General features: G+C 41.8%; 1 protein-coding gene across 11 annotated transcripts in view; it reads right to left on the bottom strand.

Moving 5' to 3' along the window:
* Positions 1 to 4,007: 4,007 nt before the first annotated feature.
* The window catches only part of LOC102450489 (uncharacterized), a 28,825-nt gene continuing 12,992 nt past the window's right edge, over positions 4,008 to 19,840 (bottom strand). For 2 of the 11 annotated variants that reach the window (XM_089769978.1, XM_089769980.1), the window contains 13 exons: positions 19,692 to 19,805; positions 18,058 to 18,090; positions 16,422 to 16,442; positions 15,374 to 15,487; positions 14,328 to 14,441; positions 13,281 to 13,394; positions 11,675 to 11,776; positions 11,137 to 11,182; positions 10,223 to 10,245; positions 8,887 to 8,907; positions 8,203 to 8,223; positions 6,802 to 6,828; positions 4,008 to 5,306 (listed from right to left, as the gene is read on the bottom strand). In XM_089769978.1, coding sequence (XP_089626104.1) covers positions 4,771 to 5,306; positions 6,802 to 6,828; positions 8,203 to 8,223; positions 8,887 to 8,907; positions 10,223 to 10,245; positions 11,137 to 11,182; positions 11,675 to 11,776; positions 13,281 to 13,394; positions 14,328 to 14,441; positions 15,374 to 15,487; positions 16,422 to 16,442; positions 18,058 to 18,090; positions 19,692 to 19,805 — 1,286 coding nt within the window. In that variant the 3' untranslated portion in view covers positions 4,008 to 4,770. Of the gene's footprint in view, positions 5,307 to 6,801; positions 6,929 to 8,202; positions 8,224 to 8,886; positions 8,908 to 10,222; positions 10,246 to 11,136; positions 11,183 to 11,674; positions 11,777 to 13,280; positions 13,395 to 14,327; positions 14,442 to 15,373; positions 15,488 to 16,421; positions 16,443 to 18,057; positions 18,091 to 19,691; positions 19,806 to 19,840 lie in introns of all 11 variants that reach the window. The other 9 variants (XM_089769979.1, XM_089769987.1, XM_089769982.1 and 6 more) reach the window with 9 other exon arrangements.

Here is a 19,840-nt window from a genome sequence, read left to right as displayed (position 1 = left end):
CTCCAGCCAGTCTCCAGTCCAGGGAGCAAAGGGCCATGGAGCCCCTGGCTGTTTTCTCCCCTAGTGACACCCCTGTGCCCTGCAATGGAACACGCCAGTGAAGCACTCTCAGTGCCCAGCCACAGCCTGAGCGAGCACAAAGACCGGACGTGTTCTGTCTGCTGAGCTGTCCACATTGAAGAGGCCCCTGCAAACTCCCCAGCTCTGGGAGTGGCCTGGAGCCCAGCTGGCCCAGGGATTTCCACACACAAGTAAGTAACTTTTTTAAAAGTGTTTCACAAGACTAGTTTTGTATCAAGAAAGGGTTTGATGTAAAATTCTCAGTTGGCCCTGGGGCCATCCTCATTGTGACTGGGTTGTTTTCTCCGTGCCATTGGTATGCATAGTATTGTGCTGTCAGGTAATATACAGCACAGCCCTGTCCTGACAACCTCCTGTGCGTTATTCTCTTGACTAGATTGTTAAAACTCACAACTCCTTGCCAAAGTCTTGGGTATATCTGCACCCGGCCGAACTGCTCAGTCAATCTCAGATCTTAAGGCTACGTCTATACTGGCAGTTTCTTGCGCAAGAACTGTTTTGCAGAAGAGTTCTTGAGCAAAAAGTCTGCCACAAGAGCGCGTCTACACTGGCATGTGCTTTTGCACAAGAGATGTGCTTTTGCAGAAGAGCATCTCTGGCAGTGTGGATGCTCTCTGCACAAGAAAGCTCTGATGGCCATTTTAGCCATAGGGGTTTCTTGTGCAAGAAATTCATGTTACCTGTCTACACTGCTCTCTTGTGCAAGAGCTCTTGCACAAGAGGGCTTATTCCTTGTGGGGAGAGGAATAACTCTTCCAGAAGAAGCCCTGTTTTCCAACTCTAGACCAGTGGTTCCCAATGCAGTGCCTGTGGGCGCCATGGCGCCCGCCGGGGCATTTATGTGCACCCGCCAAAACATGTAGGCCGTCCCCATCCCCACCCCCAGCGCATGCACATGCACAGTGCCAGCCCTGGGCACAGGGCGTGTGGGTGGCCCCGCCCCCAGGTGTGAGGTGCATGCGTGGCCTCGCCCCCAGATGCTGGCGTGTAAGCGGCCTCGCCCCCAGATGTCCAGCAGCCCCAAAAGGTTGGGAACCCCTGCTCTAGACTGTAAATTTACTTGCGTGCAGTGTAGACACCTGGCAAGTTTTTGTGCAAGAACAGCTGTTCTTGTGCAAGAAGCTGCCAGTGTAGATGTATCCTTAGTATATAGAATTGTGAGCTGATCTGGGGAACTTAAATCTAGAAGGGATGTCTCTTTCTGCCAGACAGGCTCAGGCTCATACAGAAGTTAGCAGCTCAATACAGCTCTTTCGAGGGGGCTCTCTGGTCTGGGATGTGAGGACACTCAGATTAAATGGTCACATTTGTCCATTCTGGCTTTTAAATGTATGACTATGAAAATAACCCTCTCTGGAAACAGCATGAAAGAGAGAGAGAGAGAGAGAGAGAGAGAGAGAAAATGAGGCAAATTAATGTGTGAGGACAGAAATAACACTGTGAGAGAAGGTTATTGACTCCCACATCACAGCATGTGTCACACTTCCACCTTGCTGGGTTGCTAGCTCAGGGTCAGGTTCAGGGATAGCTAACTATAGGATGGGGGAAGAGATGTTTGCACACGAGACTCCATCCCAATGATGAAATGTGCCCAGCCACCATCCCAGGACAATCCACTGATGCATCAGCAAAATTGCTCTTCCTTGAACTCCTGACAGATTTCCTTTAAGCCCTCAGGTGTTCGGCTTTTTCACAGATGTGTTAATGTCTACTCATGGGAGTTGCTTTCCCATGTTTCTTTGGTCTTTTGCCCTGGTTTCTCTATTTAGAGTATGGCCATGTTGGCAAGTTTTGACACAATAAAGTTGCATTGATGCTCAGATAGTGCTGTTGTGTGTTCACTGGCAGATGCTTGCACAGTAGCATGTTTGCACTTGTGGTACTTGCATTAGCATTCAGCACAGTGTACTTCAAACAGTTATACCACAGAACATCTCTCCCTCTTCTGCTGTTAAGTATTGTGGGAAGACAGAGGGGGTCATGGGCATCTTTTTATGGTTTGTGTACTGAGCATTCCTCCTCATTGGTCTGTAGAAATGGATCCTGTATTGCTGACCAATATACTTCTCTTTCTCACTAACACCTCACAAGTGGCAGTGATGTCATTCCTTAAATTACAAAGGCAAGAGGAGTCCAAGACTAATTTTGTCATATGCAGCATGTACATGATGAGATTGCTTTTGGCATTCATTCACGGAAGTGCTGACCACTGTAGAACACTGCTTTTGGGTTCAGAATACAAGCATCAAATAGAGGGGTCACGTTTTCATGCTTGTCTGAGATGACAAACAGTGGGCGCAGAGGAGGAAAGACTTTGCATGGGTCTATATGAGAAGCTTGCCCAGGACTACTGAGCCGAGGCCGAGGCCAATTCCACTTTTGCTCCTTTGTCTCTCTCCCTTCTCAGTAGTTCCTTTCATGCTGCACACATGCCCCTAATTTTGAGGGCCATCCCTTAATTTTGTAAGCAGTAGAAGGCATAGGCATGTCAGAACACAGGTTTAGCTTACACTCAAGAGGTGAAAGCACAGCCTAGAGCAGCTTTACAAGTTTTTGATCAAGTAATTTAGACAGACTCATGTTGAACTGAGGATCACAGAGTCAGCAAATGGATTTAACAGCTATTTATTAATGCAAAACACTCATCAACTTCTCACAAGTGGGAAGCTAATCAGGATGATCTCAACACAGTTGTCATCAGCACTGGTTAATAAGCTGACTTTTGTTACAAAAGATTACTTTATTTTTTTTTACACATGTATACTAGTCTCTTTGCCATGTTAAGTCTCCTTGCCTGCCATTTCAATGTAGCATTCATTTCAGTCTTTTCTATCATTTTAGATATTTTATCTTTTCCTCACAAACATGACCGCACTTCTGAAGTTGCTCTTCAATTTCTTACTCATGCAGAAGGGACGAATCTTTCTGCCAACATCTAACAGTGGATAACGGAGAATATGGCTAGGGAGTGTTTCATTTACAGAAGCTTCCTAGTCAGAAATCCTCTATCATTGGCCCTGCTTTCTGATTTATTTTGGCAGACCTACTGGAACTTGACTGAGTACTACTTCTGTAAAGAACTGTTTTGGGGGATGCCTACACTACAGAGATCGAAGCTGTCACTGTTGATCTTCCAGCATTTGAATTAGTGGGTCAAGTTTAAGAGAGCTAATTCAAACTGAGAGGGGCATTCCTGTTGATGCTGGCAGCCCTGCTTCCACAAGGAGTAAGGGAAATCAAAGGGAGTGTGTGCTTCCTTCAATTTCCTCTAGGGAGTCTAGGCTACAGCAACACTGCTGGTTTTTTGCAGAAGAGGATAAGAACGGAAAAACCTTTTCCCCCGACAAATGGCCCCCTCTACATGGGGCTTTTTATCAGCAAAAGCTCTTCCACAAAAAGAATCAGAAGAAGATATGCAAATGAGAGCACGATTTGCATAGCCTCTTCCACACAAAAAATGGCAGTGTAGTCGTAGCTGCTGTGTGGTCAGTCCCAAAATATGAGTTAAGATACCATTTCAGCTATTCAGTTAACACAGCTGAAGTTGCATATCTTAATTTGACCTTATCCTGTAGTGTAGACCTACTTTAGGGTATTTACACAGGTATATACCTCCACCAATCAGGTGTGTCTTTGCTCCATGAACCTAATCCATGCTTCATTATCAGTATTATTATTTATAGTTGTCCTAAGGGGACTATGTATATATGTAAACATTACCTGCCATAGAATTAAGAGTGCAGTGTAGATGCATTCATAGGTGGAACATCCTCTGTATCAGTGGGTGAACAGAATTACTACCTACCTTCATTTACCTGTGAAGGGTAAAGTTGCTTTTATAGGCTTCTTGCTGATTTTGATGGTAACTGAGCTTCTGTGACTCCTGATGGCAGGGGGAGAGGCATGCACAGAGAGAGACTTGCTCATTTTAATACAGATCCAGGTTATACTTTTTAATCAGAAATTAATCTGGTCCATGTCTTGTACAGAGATATGCTGACATTAAATTAGCAGTAATATTGGTGCTATGTTGTTTTCAAGGACAGTACCAAGCAGTTATGCTTTTTCCTTAGTAAAATTCAAACATTTCTGTGTTAGAAAGATCAAAAGCTTATGCAGGTACCAGTGACTGCTAAGAGGCTGATCACTTATTTTATGAAAATTGCACAGATAGGGTAACATCACCAAAGTAAACAGCTTTTCTTCTTTTGTTCCACAATGATGTATCAGCATAAACAACTATGGGTTTGATATATATCACTAATATGACATATCAAATAAATAATTCAGCTCTATCAATTTCCATTAATAAAAAGATTGTTTATACAATGTAGTACAGATATTAGTATAATAATAGGATATTATTTGATTACTCTTATCTGCTATGAAATACTATATCCAGACAAGCTATCACTAAACAATGAAAATAAATTGCTTTTCTAGTTAACAGTTCTGTTTGTGAGAACTCGGTTTTACAATTCCCAGTATAGTTCCATTCTTTATATGGGAAGCCACCCATATGGCATTAGCAATATATGTAATTATAATTTCACAGGCAATGATTTTTCAAATTACTTTTCTTCTGGCTGCAAAACAGTCTGTTACTTTGGTTCAGATTGGTAACATTACCATGACACATCAGGGGTCTTTAGCTTAGTTTGATCGACAAAACAGAGACTCAAGGGTATTTTAAATTAATTCCTCTTCTTTAATTGAAGCAATTCTCATTCTTGTTTTTTTGTGAGAATTTTTAAAGAATGGACAAACCTCTTCTGAGAATAAACAATCATTAAATGTGAACAACACAGACATGTCAGTTACATTGAAAAAGGTCACCTGCTTGCCATTGTAACTAAGGTAAACTCCAATTTTCTTGGGCTTTTTCTGCACCGTGACCCGGGTCCATGGATCTGTTTTTGCCCAATAATCTCTCCCACTGACACTCAGAACCCAGAATCCCTCTTTAGGGGACAAAGAAATTTTCCCTTTTCTTTTTATGGATTTTCTGGCCACACCGAGGTCCCAGTCACTGATGTTCCCGACATCCACCTCCCAGTAGTGCTTTCCATTGGCGAATCCTTCAGTGCCCAGCACACAGACAGCTGAATCGAACCTCTCTGAATTTGGTGGAACTTGTTGTGGTTTGGCTTCATAAGAAAAACTCTTCCTATCCTCAGCAATATAGAGGTTGGGGTGGGCTGTGTTTGTATCAACAATGATGTCAACTGCAAAGAGAGAATGGCTTTTTTTCAAAAGCATTGATCTCATGTCTGTCTGAGATGGCTTATGAGAACTTTACAGCATAGATCCCTCCCGCACTTCTTTTTCAAGTGGAAAATTTGCCAGGTTGAAACCTGCTTGACAAAGTGTTTTGTTGTGTTGAAATATTTCACATACATTGGTGTTTGAGGTTCATACAAAATTGAAAATGATTTTCAATTATTTGAGTAGCTTCAGGGGGTAGCCAAGTTAGTCTGTACAGGATAAACTTAAACAACAACAAATGGTCTAGTAGCACGTTAAAGACTAACAAAAAATGCAGATGGTATCATGAGCCTTTGTGAAGTGGGCTGTGCCCAAGAAAGCTCATGATACCATCTACATGTTTTGTTAGTCTTTAAAGTGCTACCAGACTATTTGTTGTTTTTAAAGTATTTGAGTGTCATTCATCAAGTCCTATCTGGATTGACAAAATATGTGGTCTCCTGCCTAACCTACCTTTGGGGTCTGATCCAAGAGAGGTGAGACAGACAATGTATGTTAGGAAATATTTATATTGGACCAAATTCTGTTTGCAAACTTTCAAGGCACACAGAGCTCTTTTTATTGCCCGCAGAGGCTCATCCATTTGGTCTCTCTAATATCATGGGTCTGTCATAGCTATATATAAGTAGATGTGCTCAGAGAAGGAGGCACCACTATTGTGTGTGTTTAATATTTACCCTTCTTAAGTACCCTGATGAACTGGGACATCAGGAAAAAATAATCTCCAAACAACTAATCAGCTTGTAGAGAAATTATATTGCACCTATTATATTGGATCACTGTTCTTCTTGATTGTCTTTATTGTACCATCAATATCATACTGGCATATCTTAGTATTTATAATAATGTTTTGTCTAGAACCTAGATGTGAGGATTGAGCATCAGTACTTCTGAGTTCTGTTCCTCATTGACACTGACTGATTGAATAAAACCAGCTTCACTGAGGGACAGATCTAGCTGGACTAATATTTGCAAAAAGCTTTGAGATGATCAGAAGAAAACTGCAATAAAATGCAAGTTATCCGAATGACTGACATATACTTATCTGGCATAAAGCCCCATCATTTCAACTCTTTCATCAACCTCTTAATGATCACTTAGTACCATTTTCATTTTTCCACCATCACCTTAATCAGCATTAATCTGAAATCAACACCCTTACTCCCATAGCTACCAAATGCCATCATGATATAACACACTTTATTCTTGGCCATAACACATTATCATAACCCTTCACATCTGTACTCTTATTATGAAATTGGTATGTCAGACACAGGTCCTGATATAAATATGATTCTCCCCGGCCCCCGCCCCCAACTAAATACTCTGTGAAAACTGAGTATGGCTCTAAGGATTTGTTCTCAGTATAACATCATTTGTATGGTATGTTTCTAGATTAATTGCTGTATTAATACAATGATTGCTTCAATCTGGAAGAAATGCATTTTCTGTTACCTGTGTTATTGCAAGCCTTTCTCCACTCTGAAATCAGAATGAGAAATAAAATCCATTGAATTAAAGAAGTCCCAAGGTGGGAGAGGATGCAAGTGTCTTAGAGGATAATATTTTAATTCAAAATGATCTGCACAAAAGGGAGGTAAATAGCATGAACTTTAATAAGGACAAAGGCAAATTTCAAACATACAAACTGGGAAGTGACTGTTTAGGAAGGAGTACTGCAGAAAGAGATTTAGGGATTATAGTGGACCCCAGCTAAATATGAGTCAACAATGTGACACTGTTGGGGGTCATCATTTCTTGATCCTCAACAAGAGCGACACCTCCATTTTCCTTCACATCACAATTCCTTGTTGGCACATGGGTAGGAAAGAATGCTTAATGACATCTTTAAGTACGTGCCTAACTCCATACAAAAAAGCTGGGGAGGAGGACAGCCCCCCTTTAGCCCAGTGGTTAAAATACAATCTCTGGATGTGGAGACCCAGCTCTCATCCTCTGCCTGAGGCAGATCAGGAATTTGAACTTGGATGTCACATTTCTCACTTTAATGCCCTATGCACCAGGCTGTGAGCTATAAGGGAAATCCTGAGTTGTGGTTAATGAACAAGAAGTGAGGAAAGGTTTTGTTTTTACATCCTATCTGCCAGTTCTGAGTGGCTCTGCAGTGGGTTTTTCGCACTGTGCAGTGATGCAGGAATTATTTTTAGGGTGCGGGTACAGAGCTGAACTGCCCCTTACACCTGTTCACACCCTTCAACCCCAGGCTGGGGCCAGAGTGGGGGCAGCAGCAGGGCCCTGGGCTGAGGCCTGGAACAGAGATTTAGGCCACTGGCAGTATCCTGTATGTCAGAGGAACCTCCAGGGGACCCTGGGGACAACATAGCCTGTGAGACCAGCAGGATTCCTGCAGATTGTGAAGCCAATGAGGGCAGTGAATGGCCACTGGGTGCAAAACCTGGGGGTGCTGCAGCATCCTCTCCCTTCCAACCACTACTGTCTGTGCCTATGCCACTGTGCAGAATACCCCAGCTCAAATAATGCATTGAACTGTTTGGTAACCCAAAGATCCCTGGCTATTGCAGATGGTAGGTAGTAAAAATGTTGAGACATTTCCTCTCTTTCCTGTCCCAACATTTGCACTGGTAAGAAAGAGGGTGAAATAATAGTTAAAAAGATCTCTCAGAGCAAAAGGAACCCCCTAGTGCTCTGATCCATTGTTTTGGTTTGTTTTTCTTTTTTTGGAGAAGTCTATGTAGTCACCGCAGCATGAAGATGTTGCATTGTGGCTAAAACTATGAATTAAAAAAAATCAAACTGCTACTGTTACAACAGGGCTACACAACATTTAAAATAAATATAGACAAGAAAGCTGCTGAGAAATCAAAAAGAACTTACCAAGTTCTTTCTGGAGTTGGTCTGCAAAAGAACAATGTGATTTTATTAGAAATTGTGTGAACAGGAATTACTTACCCCACTAAGGCCATGTCTCTACTTCACAGAAGATTGCTGGTCAATCTTCTGGGGTTCAATTTAGTGGTCCAGTGAAGACCTGCTAATTTGACCTGAGTGGGCACCGCCGTTGGCACCAGTACTCCTGCTTGTCATGAGGAGTAAGGGACGCTGATGGGAGTGTTTGCTCCCTTTGACCTCATGCTGTACGGACAGTGATTTAAAATACTCCAGCTATGTATTAACGTAGCTGGAATTGTGTATCTTAGGTTACCTTCCCCTTTAGTGTAGCTGAAAGAGCTGCCACAGCACAACACCCCCATCATCAATTGCCAGCTTGCATTCATCCTCTTTCTTACACACCACTCATAACAGATTGAATCATAGCTCCAAATCTTTCACTTTATAACTAAATAAAACCAAGGTGCCACTCCCTCACAAAACTGCAGACTCTGTCCTCTATGCACTATTTACAATTGTCCTTCTCCCAACCATAGATTATCATGACTATTTTCCTGAAAATGGCTTGAAACCTCAGCCTGTACAAGGCCCACCAGAGATACCAAGAAAATACAAATCAATTGAGCTCAGTCCGATTAACAATAATTTCAAAAATCAAAGCAAACCTACCAATCTGTCTTTGAAGCTCTTCTGAAAAATAAAATTAAAATTTATTTCAAAGAATCATATCATAGAATCTTAGAATCCTAGAGCTGGAAGAAACCTCAGGAGGTCATCAAGTCCAGCCCCCTGCCTGAAACAGGGTCAACCCCAACTAAATCAACCCAGCCAGGGCTTTCTTAAATTTACATGTGACTATAAATACTGTCTTTTAGCTATCCAATAAGTGCTGTAGTGTCCAAATTTAAAGCAATAGATTGATCTTAGGTACTGCTGTATGTACCGGTCACCATTGTACTTGAGTGGTTAGCCCACGGGTGAGCAAAATACTCTCAAGGGCTGGATCTGGCCCACCTAGGACTTTGATCCAGCCTGTGCAGCCCCCTAGTGCATTGGCCTGAGATCCAGAGACCTGTGAGACCTTTAAATTCCTTCTATATATAGAGCTTGCATCTTCCCCAATGCGTGTCAAGCAACACATTGGCTGGCAGCCACCGGGAAGGCGCGAGCCCTTTAAATAGAAGCAGTGGAAAGGGCTCACATTGCCTGGCTCCCTGGCAACATGCTAGCAGTCAGGCTGGGAGCTGGGAGCCCTTTCCACTGCTGTTTAAAGGGCTTGCGCCTGCCTGGTGGCTGTGTTACCTGGCAGCCGTTCGGCAGGCACAAGCTCTTTAGACAGAAGCAATTGAAAGGGCTCGCAGTTCCCAGCTGCATTTTAGCCCATTGCCTGGGAGCCAGAAACATGCAAGCCCTTTTAACTGCTTCTATTGAAAGGAGTCACCTCTTCCCTGTGCCTGTCAGGCTACAGCCTTGGGGAAAGCACGAGCCCTTTCAATAGTAGCAGGTCAGAGGGTTTCAGTGTCTCTGGTTCCCAGGCAATGAGCTAGCAGTGACACCGTGAGCAGCGAGCCTTTTCAGCAGCAGGAATTGAAAGGGCTCGCAGCTCCTGTCTCCTGCTAACATGATGCCTGGCATCAACTCCTGCTATTTACAGGCCTCACCCCTTCCATCCAGGGCCCACCCTCTTCTGGGGCGGCCTGCAACAACTTAAACATTTTTTGAAGTGGCCCTTGTTCAAAAATTATTGCCTCCCCTGGGTTAGGCTGAGCCTCCACCAGTGCCATTGTGTCCTCCCTACTATTTGTAGCGCTCTAGCACAAATAAGAAAAATAACTAGATACATGAATCCTCATCCTAGGCTGTGTGAGATTTTCTTTGACAAAGTTAAAGAGAGAGAAAGATTTCCAAATCAAGGACAATTTTTTTAAGGGCAGCGAGCTGACTATCAATGATTCCTAGCTACTTCTCTTTAAGTGAAGATGTTCACAAACCAATATCAACTTACGTATTTTCTCCTGGACATCACCTATGGGACAAAACCAAATATTAGAATTACAACAGCCATGTTTTAAAATTCAGCTAAAAAATGACTAGCTTTTCTATGGAATGTGAACAGAGTTACTGAGCAATTAAAAATGAGATGTGAGAGGATCAAAATACAAATGTAACTTATGCAACTTGCTCTGTACCACAGTGAAATCCAAGAATGCAAGAGCACTTTGCATTTATAGATCATAATAAATTATCCCTCTTATATCCACTATAATAAGTTAAATCCCTTTGCACTCTGTGCTCTGTAATTACAGAGCAGAGTTCAAATGGAAGGACATCACAGTCTTGTTTCTCTAGGTCAGTTTGGATAGAGACATAAAAGAAGGCTAACAATTCCATGATACAATCTCCATCAGGTGCCATGCAGTCACAGAACATATGAGTACAGCCACTTGCTGGCCGACCATATAGCGCTCTCAGCCTTTTTGCTCTCCTCCGCCCACATGACCAGAAGCTCTGTGTCACAAACTGGTCTTCTCCAGCCCCAGAGAATGAACCAGAAAAACTTAGACTATTCTGACAGATGCATGAATGAAATGGTCTCTTGAGACTCCTTCCAGCTCTACATTTCTATAAGTACTTTCTATGTGCTTTGTCCTTTTAATATATTCTTTGCACATATACACGTAACCTCCTCAATCCGGTGTTTGCCAATAATTCATTATTTCCCCAAAATAAATTTGTCAGCCCTTGAAGAACTCATTAACCTGATCAATTTCCTTCCTCTCTCTGCCTCTCCATAATGAATATGGTCTGCAATGTATCTATTTTCACCATCGCAATCATAAACCTCAGTCCTGGAACCTGGCCTCTGCATTCACTACTATCCTGCCTAATATCACAAATGCAGCCTCTCTTGTAATATCTCTAGGAATCCACAGAAGCAGTCCATCCATCTGTGCCCTCAAAGCATCTGAAATTCAAATTGATGGAAACAATTTCAAATGGCTTGTTTCTGTCTGAAAATACCATATTCTCAAAACTGAAATATTTCAGACAAACATATTTTATCTCAATATTTTCTGAGGTCTACAGTGAAATTTCTGGTCAAAACCTGAATAGGACCAAACCCAGAATATCTAATAGCAGAGTGGTTGGGGTGCTCCAAGGTGGTGTAGAAAAAAGAAAGTTAAGTCCTTGTTCTGCCTCATAAGGAGCCACCCGTTTATCAATGAGAACTAAGCCCGAACTATCGAGTCACACTCCTTCTCTGGAGCTGCTCCATTTTGTAAAAATAAGTACATATTTTCTTTGGGAAGGAAGGGAAAAAAGCATAGATTCCACCTTTTGCCCCATTCCAGGACCAAGAGCAGGAATCCCTGTCAGTCCAATTTACCATTGCTGATGATTCTTTCACACCTGCAACATCTATATCCCTTCCCCAGTAAAAGATTCCACTATTTACCAAAAGAATTTTGGGTTTGGAAGATCTTCCTGTACCAATGCCGAAAAGCCAAAATATTTGCAACAATTCTTTTTTCTTCACTGACTTCTGCTTTCTCATTATCTGAGAAAGGAATATATTTAGATTAGATAAACAGTTTCTGTTTTGGGAGGGAGGAAGTCAGTTGATTCTGTCTCTTCTTCCAGGCACAAGAGCAGGAATCTTTGTCACTCTTGGGCTATGTCTACACTGCTAGTTTTTGTGGCAGAAAACATACTAATGAAGGACTCATTTGCATGAGTCACAATCTCATTTCCATATTTTTTGCCAATCCATTTTTGCACTAGGGATTTTTGCATAAAAACAAGCAGGCTACGTCTACACTGGCCCCTTTTCCGGAAGGGGCATGTAAATTTCACTAGTCGTCGTAGGGAAATCCGCGGGGGATTTAAATATCCCCCGCGGCATTTAAATAAAAATGTCCGCCGCTTTTTTCCGGCTTTTAAAAAAGCCGGAAAAGAGCGTCTAGACTGGCCCCGATCCTCCGGAAAAAGTGCCCTTTTCCGGAGGCTCTTATTCTTACTTCTTTTTTAAAAGCCGGAAAAAAGCGGCGGACATTTTTATTTAAATGCCGCGGGGGATATTTAAATCCCCCGCGGATTTCCCTACGACGACTAGTGAAATTTACATGCCCCTTCCGGAAAAGGGGCCAGTGTAGACGTAGCCGCAGTGTGGATGTTTCCTTTTTGCGCAAGATCGGCATGTCTGTTTTTTGAGGTACAAGGATCTTGCGCAAAAAGGGGTTTTTGTGCAAAAAGGAAACTTCCACACTGCTTGTTTTTGCACAAAAAACCCCAGCACAAAAACGGATAGGCAGAAAATATGCAAATTAGATTGTGATACATGCAAATGAGTCCCTCATTAACATATTTTCTGCCGCAAAAACTGGCAATGTAGATGTAACCTTGCTGACTCTTTTCAAAACTTGAACACTTGTACCCTTCTGTATTAGTGTGGTAATACTCTCCAAAAGGGGAGGTGTACTCGTAGCCGTAAAGGGCTGCAGAAATCCACAGCTCACCAGAAAGTGACAGGGAGCCCATCAAGGTAAGGATAGAAGGCAGACAATGAGGGCAAAGTTGAAATGTATGAAAAGGTTGCAGAGCTGAGAGGAGCTGAGTCTAGCTCTGACCAGCAAAGGCTAAGGGCTAGTTTGCAGCTTAAGAAGTGCCACCTTGAACAGAGCATTGCAAGGCTGGCTCAGGGGAGTAGAAGGAAAGCTCCAGCCTGATAAGTCTGAGGCTGATGCCCCTGACAAAAATGTCAGAGAAGATGCAAGGCTCGTGAAGAAGTGGTCCAGGGAGCATTGCAAGCAGACAAGAGGATAGAAGGCAGGCTTGATAAGGCTGTGGACAGAGGGGGAGACTGGAGTGGTGGACACTGCTGGAAGGCAGCATCCTTAAGAGGACATCACACACATCTCAACAGAGTGATGATAGGCGAGACACTACCCAAAGGCAACGCACTCAGCTGCAAAGCTAATTCCCAGACTGAACAGCAGGAGGTGTCACAATAGTCAATCCAACCCGTTAGATCCTCCCCACAAATAAAAATGCCCATTCCTCACCAGAAGGATTTAGAAGTTGGATTGTTTTCTTGCATAGCTGGATTGGCAGACTCGGGAGAGCAAAAATATTTGCAATCATTCCTTTGTGCCCATTGTTTTCTGCTTTCTCGTTCTCTGAAAATTAAGTATATTGAGAGTAGATGAATAGCTAGACATTCACAACTTGGATTCTTTTAATTCAAATGCAATATGTGATAACTTTGAATCTAAACTACATTCTACATTGTTTGACATTTCATTAGGGAGAAAAGTCTGAGTTAGAAATGTCAGTATACCAAGAGTTACTATCATTATGCAGGCCCAGCACATGTGCAAATAGCCACCAGCTGGCTGCCCATGTACCTGCCTCATCTAGAGTACTGGATAGGTTTGCACTGCATCTTGCACTGCGGCTTGTCACAACAGAGAGTGACAATTACAGACTGCAGCTTGCCCCTGAGGCAAAGGGCTAGATATTGGGTCTGAGCTGGCCATGAAGGCGATCCAGTTTATTGCACACAATGTAACATATGCCACCTATGGATAGATGACAAGGGTATGAATTCAGTGCAAGGTGACTTTCAAGGACCATGTACAGACTCCAGGCACTTTCTAAGACACCAGGTCCCACTCCTGGTCAGACAGCCTCTGTACTCTTCAGAAGGGTGAAAGGCTGAGGGAAGGAGATCATCCAACTAGAGCAAAGAGAAATTATCCCATAGTTGGGACCTTCCTTCCAGATGATGTTGTGGTATCCTCTAATACCTGGCATTGGCCACTGTCAGAAGACAGGATACTGGGATAGACAGATCTTTGGTCTGACCAAGTATGTTCTGATGACAGCTGATACCCCCAGAAGGGGGAGACTGGAGTGATGGTCACTGCTGGAAGGCACCATCCTTAAGAGGACATCACACACATCTCAACAGAGTGATGATAGGCGAGACACTACCCAAAGGCAACGCACTCAGCTGCAAAGCTAATTCCCAGACTGAACAGCAGGAGGTGTCACAATAGTCAGTCCAACCCGTTAGATCCTCCCCACAAGTAAAAATGCCCGTTCCTCACCAAAAGGGTTTAGGAGTTGGATTGTTTTCTTGCATAGCTGGATTGGCAGACTCGGGAGAGCAAAAATATTTGCAATCATTCCTTTGTGCTCGTTGTCTTCTGCTTTCTCATTCTCTGAAAATTGAGTATATCAAGAGTAGATGAATAGACAGACATTCACAACTTGGATTCTTTTAATTCAAATGCAATATGTGATAACTTTGAATCTAAACTACATTCTACATTGTTTGACATTTCATTAGGGAGAAAAGTCTGAATTAGAAATGTCAGTATACCAAGAGTTACTATCATTATGCAGGCCCAGCACATGTGCAAATAGCCACCAGCTGGCTGCCCATGTACCTGCCTCATCTAGAGTACTGGATAGGTTTGCACTGCATCTTGCACTGCGGCTTGTCACAACAGAGAGTGACAATTACAGACTGCAGCTTGCCCCTGAGGCAAAGGGCTAGATATTGGGTCTGAGCTGGCCATGAAGGCTATCCAGTTTATTGCACACAATGTAACATATGCCATCTATGGATAAATGACAAGGGTATGAATTCAGTGCAAGGAGACTTTCAAGGACCATGTACAGACTCCAGGCACTTTCTAAGACACCAGGTCCCACTCCTAGTCAGACAGCCTCTGTACTCTTCAGAAGGGTGGAAGGCTGAGGGAAGGAGATCATCCAACTAGAGCAAAGAGAAATTATCCCATAGTTGGGACCTTCCTTCCAGATGATGTTGTGGTATCCTCTAATACCTGGCATTGGCCACTGTCAGAAGACAGGATACTGGGATAGACAGATCTTTGGTCTGACCAAGTATGTTCTGATGACAGCTGAAGCCCTAGAAGGGGGAGACTGGAGTGGTGGACACTGCTGGAAGGCAGCATCCTTAAGAGGACATCACACACATCTCAACAGAGTGATGATAGGCGAGACACTACCCAACGGCAACGCACTCAGCTGCAAAGCTAATTCCCAGACTGAACAGCAGGAGGTGTCACAATAGTCAGTCCAACCCGTTAGATCCTCCCCACAAGTAAAAATGCCCATTCCTCACCAAAAGGGTTTAGGAGTTGGATTGTTTTCTTGCATAGCTGGATTGGCAGACTCGGGAGAGCAAAAATATTTGCAATCATTCCTTTGTGCTCGTTGTCTTCTGCTTTCTCATTCTCTGAAAATTGAGTATATCAAGAGTGGATGAATAGACAGACATTCACAACTTGGATTCTTTTAATTCAAATGCAATATCTGATAACTTTGAATCTAAACTACATTCTACATTGTTTGACATTTCATTAGGGAGAAAAGTCTGAATTAGAAATGTCAGTATACCAAGAGTTACTATCATTATGCAGGCCCAGCACATGTGCAAATAGCCACCAGCTGGCTGCCCATGGACCTGCTTCATCTTTTCATCTCCCCTCTGTTCCTGTGGCTATCTCATTCAGCTTGGTGTCTGTCTCTTACCAGTTGTTCTCTGCCTTCTTCCAGCTCAGAAGGAAAGAAATAGATCTCCATCACAGAATTCCAATCATTCTTTTTGAGTACAGGGAAGATCTAAGTGTGCATGCATTGAGGAATGAAAGTCTGGTCCCATCAGGATATAATGAGAAGTTATAGAGGAACCAGTGAGTAAGGACACTGTTGGTGGGTGAATAATTGGGGATTACAGACTGTGATGTGCTACTTTGTGTGGTTGAGCTCAACAGTTACTTGTAACTGGAGAAGCAGCAGGTTTGTTACTTGAGATGAAAGACAGACCAAAGCTAACCTGACTGCTGGTAGAGCTGAGTACAGAATGCTATGTAGTGTTTCAGAAAGCTTTATTCTCATATTCAGCCAGAATTACTTAGCTAATTCAGAGAGATCTAGAACCAATCAGTGCATGGACTAAAGAAGAAACAAGAACATTTAGAACTACTTTATAATATCTAGTACAATGTGTTTCTGGCTTGGCTGGGAACTCCATCAGTATTTGCAAAAATAGACCTCAGGTGGAAATTAAGCAAAATCCCCAATAAATAGTGGACTGTGTTTGGAATGAGGAAAGAAATGGTGCCAGTTTTCAGAATGGACTTTAACCATTTAGATAAAAGCAAACTTACCATTCTGCATCTGGAGTTTGCCTGTAAAATAAAAAAGAAACAGTATTTACATTTTTATTTTTTGACAGTTTTTATGGATTTTACTGCACAAATTTTAGAAGATAGATGGTAAATCTTCTAGTATGTACATATATTTAAAAGCAGAATAAAATTATTTTTTTAAAAAAGTGGAATGTTTTTCTTAGCTCACAATGAGAAATCCTCAGCACAGACGCTAAAGGGTGGAGATTCAAGGTGACTGTGTATTTTAGCACCTCATGTACTCTGAGGCAAGCTGGGAGTTCGAAAAAATCTTGTGGTATGTTAGGGTGGAATCCAGGGAATGACAATCTTAGAGGGACATCAGTGAATTCTACTGTAGCCTCTTCTGCTTAACATACCCTCTGCTGTGCCCCTAATTATGACAGCAAAATGGCATAGAATCCCTGACCCAATTCTAGGATACTATGGTCTCCCCCTACATCTGAGCTATACTTGATGGTTGGTTTCAGATTGCTTGTGGCCCACAAAGGAATTGGCTGTAATTCAGAATCAGGACTTCATTCAGAGTTCATCTAGACTACAGGGAATGTGTCTGTTTTTCCGTTTTTGTTTTTTTTTTCTGGAAAGGCCGACACACGCTTTAGAAGTCCTGTCTTCCTCCTCCCACGAGGAAGAAAGGATCTTCTGAAATAGGAGGCTTTTCTGAGATTTGGCCAAGTGTAAACAGGCCCAATTTTGGAAAAGCCTCTTCTTTCACTCCTCAGCTTCATTGCCATCTCACTCAGCTCACTCATCTTTGCCAACTGCTAGCCCATGGAAGATGTAAACAGCTCTTCCTTCTCCAGGGAAGCCATATAATTTGGTTGCATTATGAGGAAGCTCTAAGTGTGCATTCATGGAAAGAATGGAAGCCTCAGACAGATTTGAAGGTGAGTGAGGGATGCAGAGGGGTAGAGGTGTGCAGTGATGGGGGAATTACTGGGGAGACGGAAGAGAATTTTCAAGCCTGCATTATTGACATACAGTGTGTACCTGGCTCAAAGATCCTCCTTTCCTTAGGGTGTGTCTACACAGCACTGAGCTGTGCAAATTCCATATCTTATTTCAATGCTATTTTGAAATAGCTTATTTTGTCATTTGGCGCTGTCTACACAGTGGGATAGCGATTTTGGCATACTCTGGTATCCCAACATAGCATTGCATTGTATACATATCCTTAGAGAGGTAGCAGGTCTGGGATGCAAGGCTGAAGATACTCTAGACCTGGCTACCCTGATAAAATGAAACACTCGAGCATGTCTCATCCTTCATCCTTTCACAAGTCCTTGTCCCCTAAATACACCCTGAATTACTTGGGGTCCCAGATTGATCTATTATCAAAATAGCTTAAAATTATAGCCTGATCATTCTAATTTTGCTGTTTGGAAAGATACTGGAATTAATGATTAAGTAAACAATTTGAAAACTGCAACAGGATTTTATGGTGATATATAATAGCCCACATTAATTTATCAAGAACACCTCATAACAAACCAATCAATTTCCTGCTTTGACAGGATTTCTGATGTATTGGTTTAGGAAAAATGTAAGTATGATTGATTATATATTGATTTTAGTATGGCTTTTGATAGAGTCCTACAAAACATTCTCATACCCTGACTGGAGACATTCAGTCCAGATGAAATTTCTGTAAGGTAGGTACAAAACTGGTTAAAAGTTCATACTCAAACAGTAAATATCAATGGTGTATTGTCAAAGTAGGAGGTCATGTACAGTGGAGTCCTACATAGGTTAATTCTGGGTCCAATACTGCTCACAATTTTCATAAATGACTTGGATAAGGAATGAAATGTATGTTTATAAAATGTGCAGACGACAGCCAGAGAGAGGTTGCAAGCACTTTGGAAGAGAGAGTTAGAATTCAAAATAATCTTGACAAAATAGAGAATTGCTATGAAATTAACAATATGAAGTTTCATACAATTAAGTGATAAGCAATTCTCCTTGGAATGAAAAATCAAATGCATAACTACAAACTGGGGATAACCGGCCAAGTGGTAGTGATGCAGAAATGGATCTGAGGGCTACAGTAGATCACAAATTGAACATAAATCAACAGGAAGACTCATTTGAGGAAAAGAAAGGCTAATACCATTCTGGAATATATTTACAGAAGTGCTATATCTAAGATCGGGGAGGTAATTGTTCCACACTACTAAGCACTGGATACAGTATCAAATTCCAAGAAGGCACTACACAGTAAGAAAAATATGAACATATTGGAGAGAGTTCAGTGGGGAGAATGAAAAATGAAAAGGATTGAAGGAAACTTTACTTATAGGGAAAATACCAGAATTGATGACTATGTCTAGATTACATTTTGTTTTCAGAAAACGATATGGCATTTGCATATGTTCTTCCAATCTCACTTTTGAAAGAGGATCTTTCAAAAATGAAAGTAGTCTGGACGTAGTTTTTTCGAAAAAAAAAAAACTTTTTCGAAAAAAAAACCCTTTTTCGAAAAAAATGCTGTTCCTTAGAAAAGCAGGTTTACATGCTTTTTTTTTTTTTTTTCAAAAAAGGGGTTTCTTTTCCCAAAAAAACGCATCCAGACTACTTTCACTTTTGAAAGATCATCTTTCGAAAGATCCTCTTTCGAAAGTGAGATCTGAAGATATGCAAATCCCTGTGGAATTTGCATGTTCTCTTTAAAAAATAAACGTAGTTTAGATGTGCCCAATATGTTTAGTTTGGAGAAAAAAAATACTAAAAGGGGACTTATAAGTGTCTTCACTGGTGTACAGAGCTGAGGTAAAGAGGACTGTGATGAATAGCTTTTCCATGTCCACTGAAAGCAGGACAATAAACAATGGACTTAATATGCAGGAAAGGAGACTTACTTTAGATTTTACAAACAACTTTCTAACAAGAAGAGTTGATAAGATGTATAATGGGCTTTCAAGAGAAGCTGTGAAATCACCAACATTGGAGGTGTTAAAGAACAGGTCGGTGTCTAGTTTTGCTTGATCCTGCCTCAGTAAAGGGGCTGGACTAAATGATCCCTTGGGGCTACTTCCAGCTCTATATTTCTATAACTACATCCTCTGCTTCTTGAACTTGGTAAAAATATTTAAATATTTCTGGGAGGGAGAAAGGCTTTAGAATCTACTTTTTTCCTCTTCCAGACAAAAGAGCAGGAATCCTTGTTATGTCAATTCACCATTATTAACTCTTGAAAACCTGCACCATCTCTCTCCCTCTCCACAAGTAAAAGTTCCCACCTCTTACCAAAATGATATAGGATTTGGATGATCTTCTTGGGCACCTGGAAAGGATAATTCCTCATAGCCAAAATATTTTCAATAATTCCTTTTTTTTCATTAATTTCTGCTGTCTCGTTATCTGAGAAAGTGATAGGTTGAGATTAGATAAACAGA

Source organism: Pelodiscus sinensis, chromosome 18 (genome assembly GCF_052426305.1).
Source record: "Pelodiscus sinensis isolate ZL-2025 chromosome 18, ASM5242630v1, whole genome shotgun sequence".
Lineage (NCBI taxonomy): Eukaryota > Metazoa > Chordata > Testudines > Trionychidae > Pelodiscus > Pelodiscus sinensis.
This window is presented reverse-complemented; position numbering and strand designations above follow the sequence as displayed.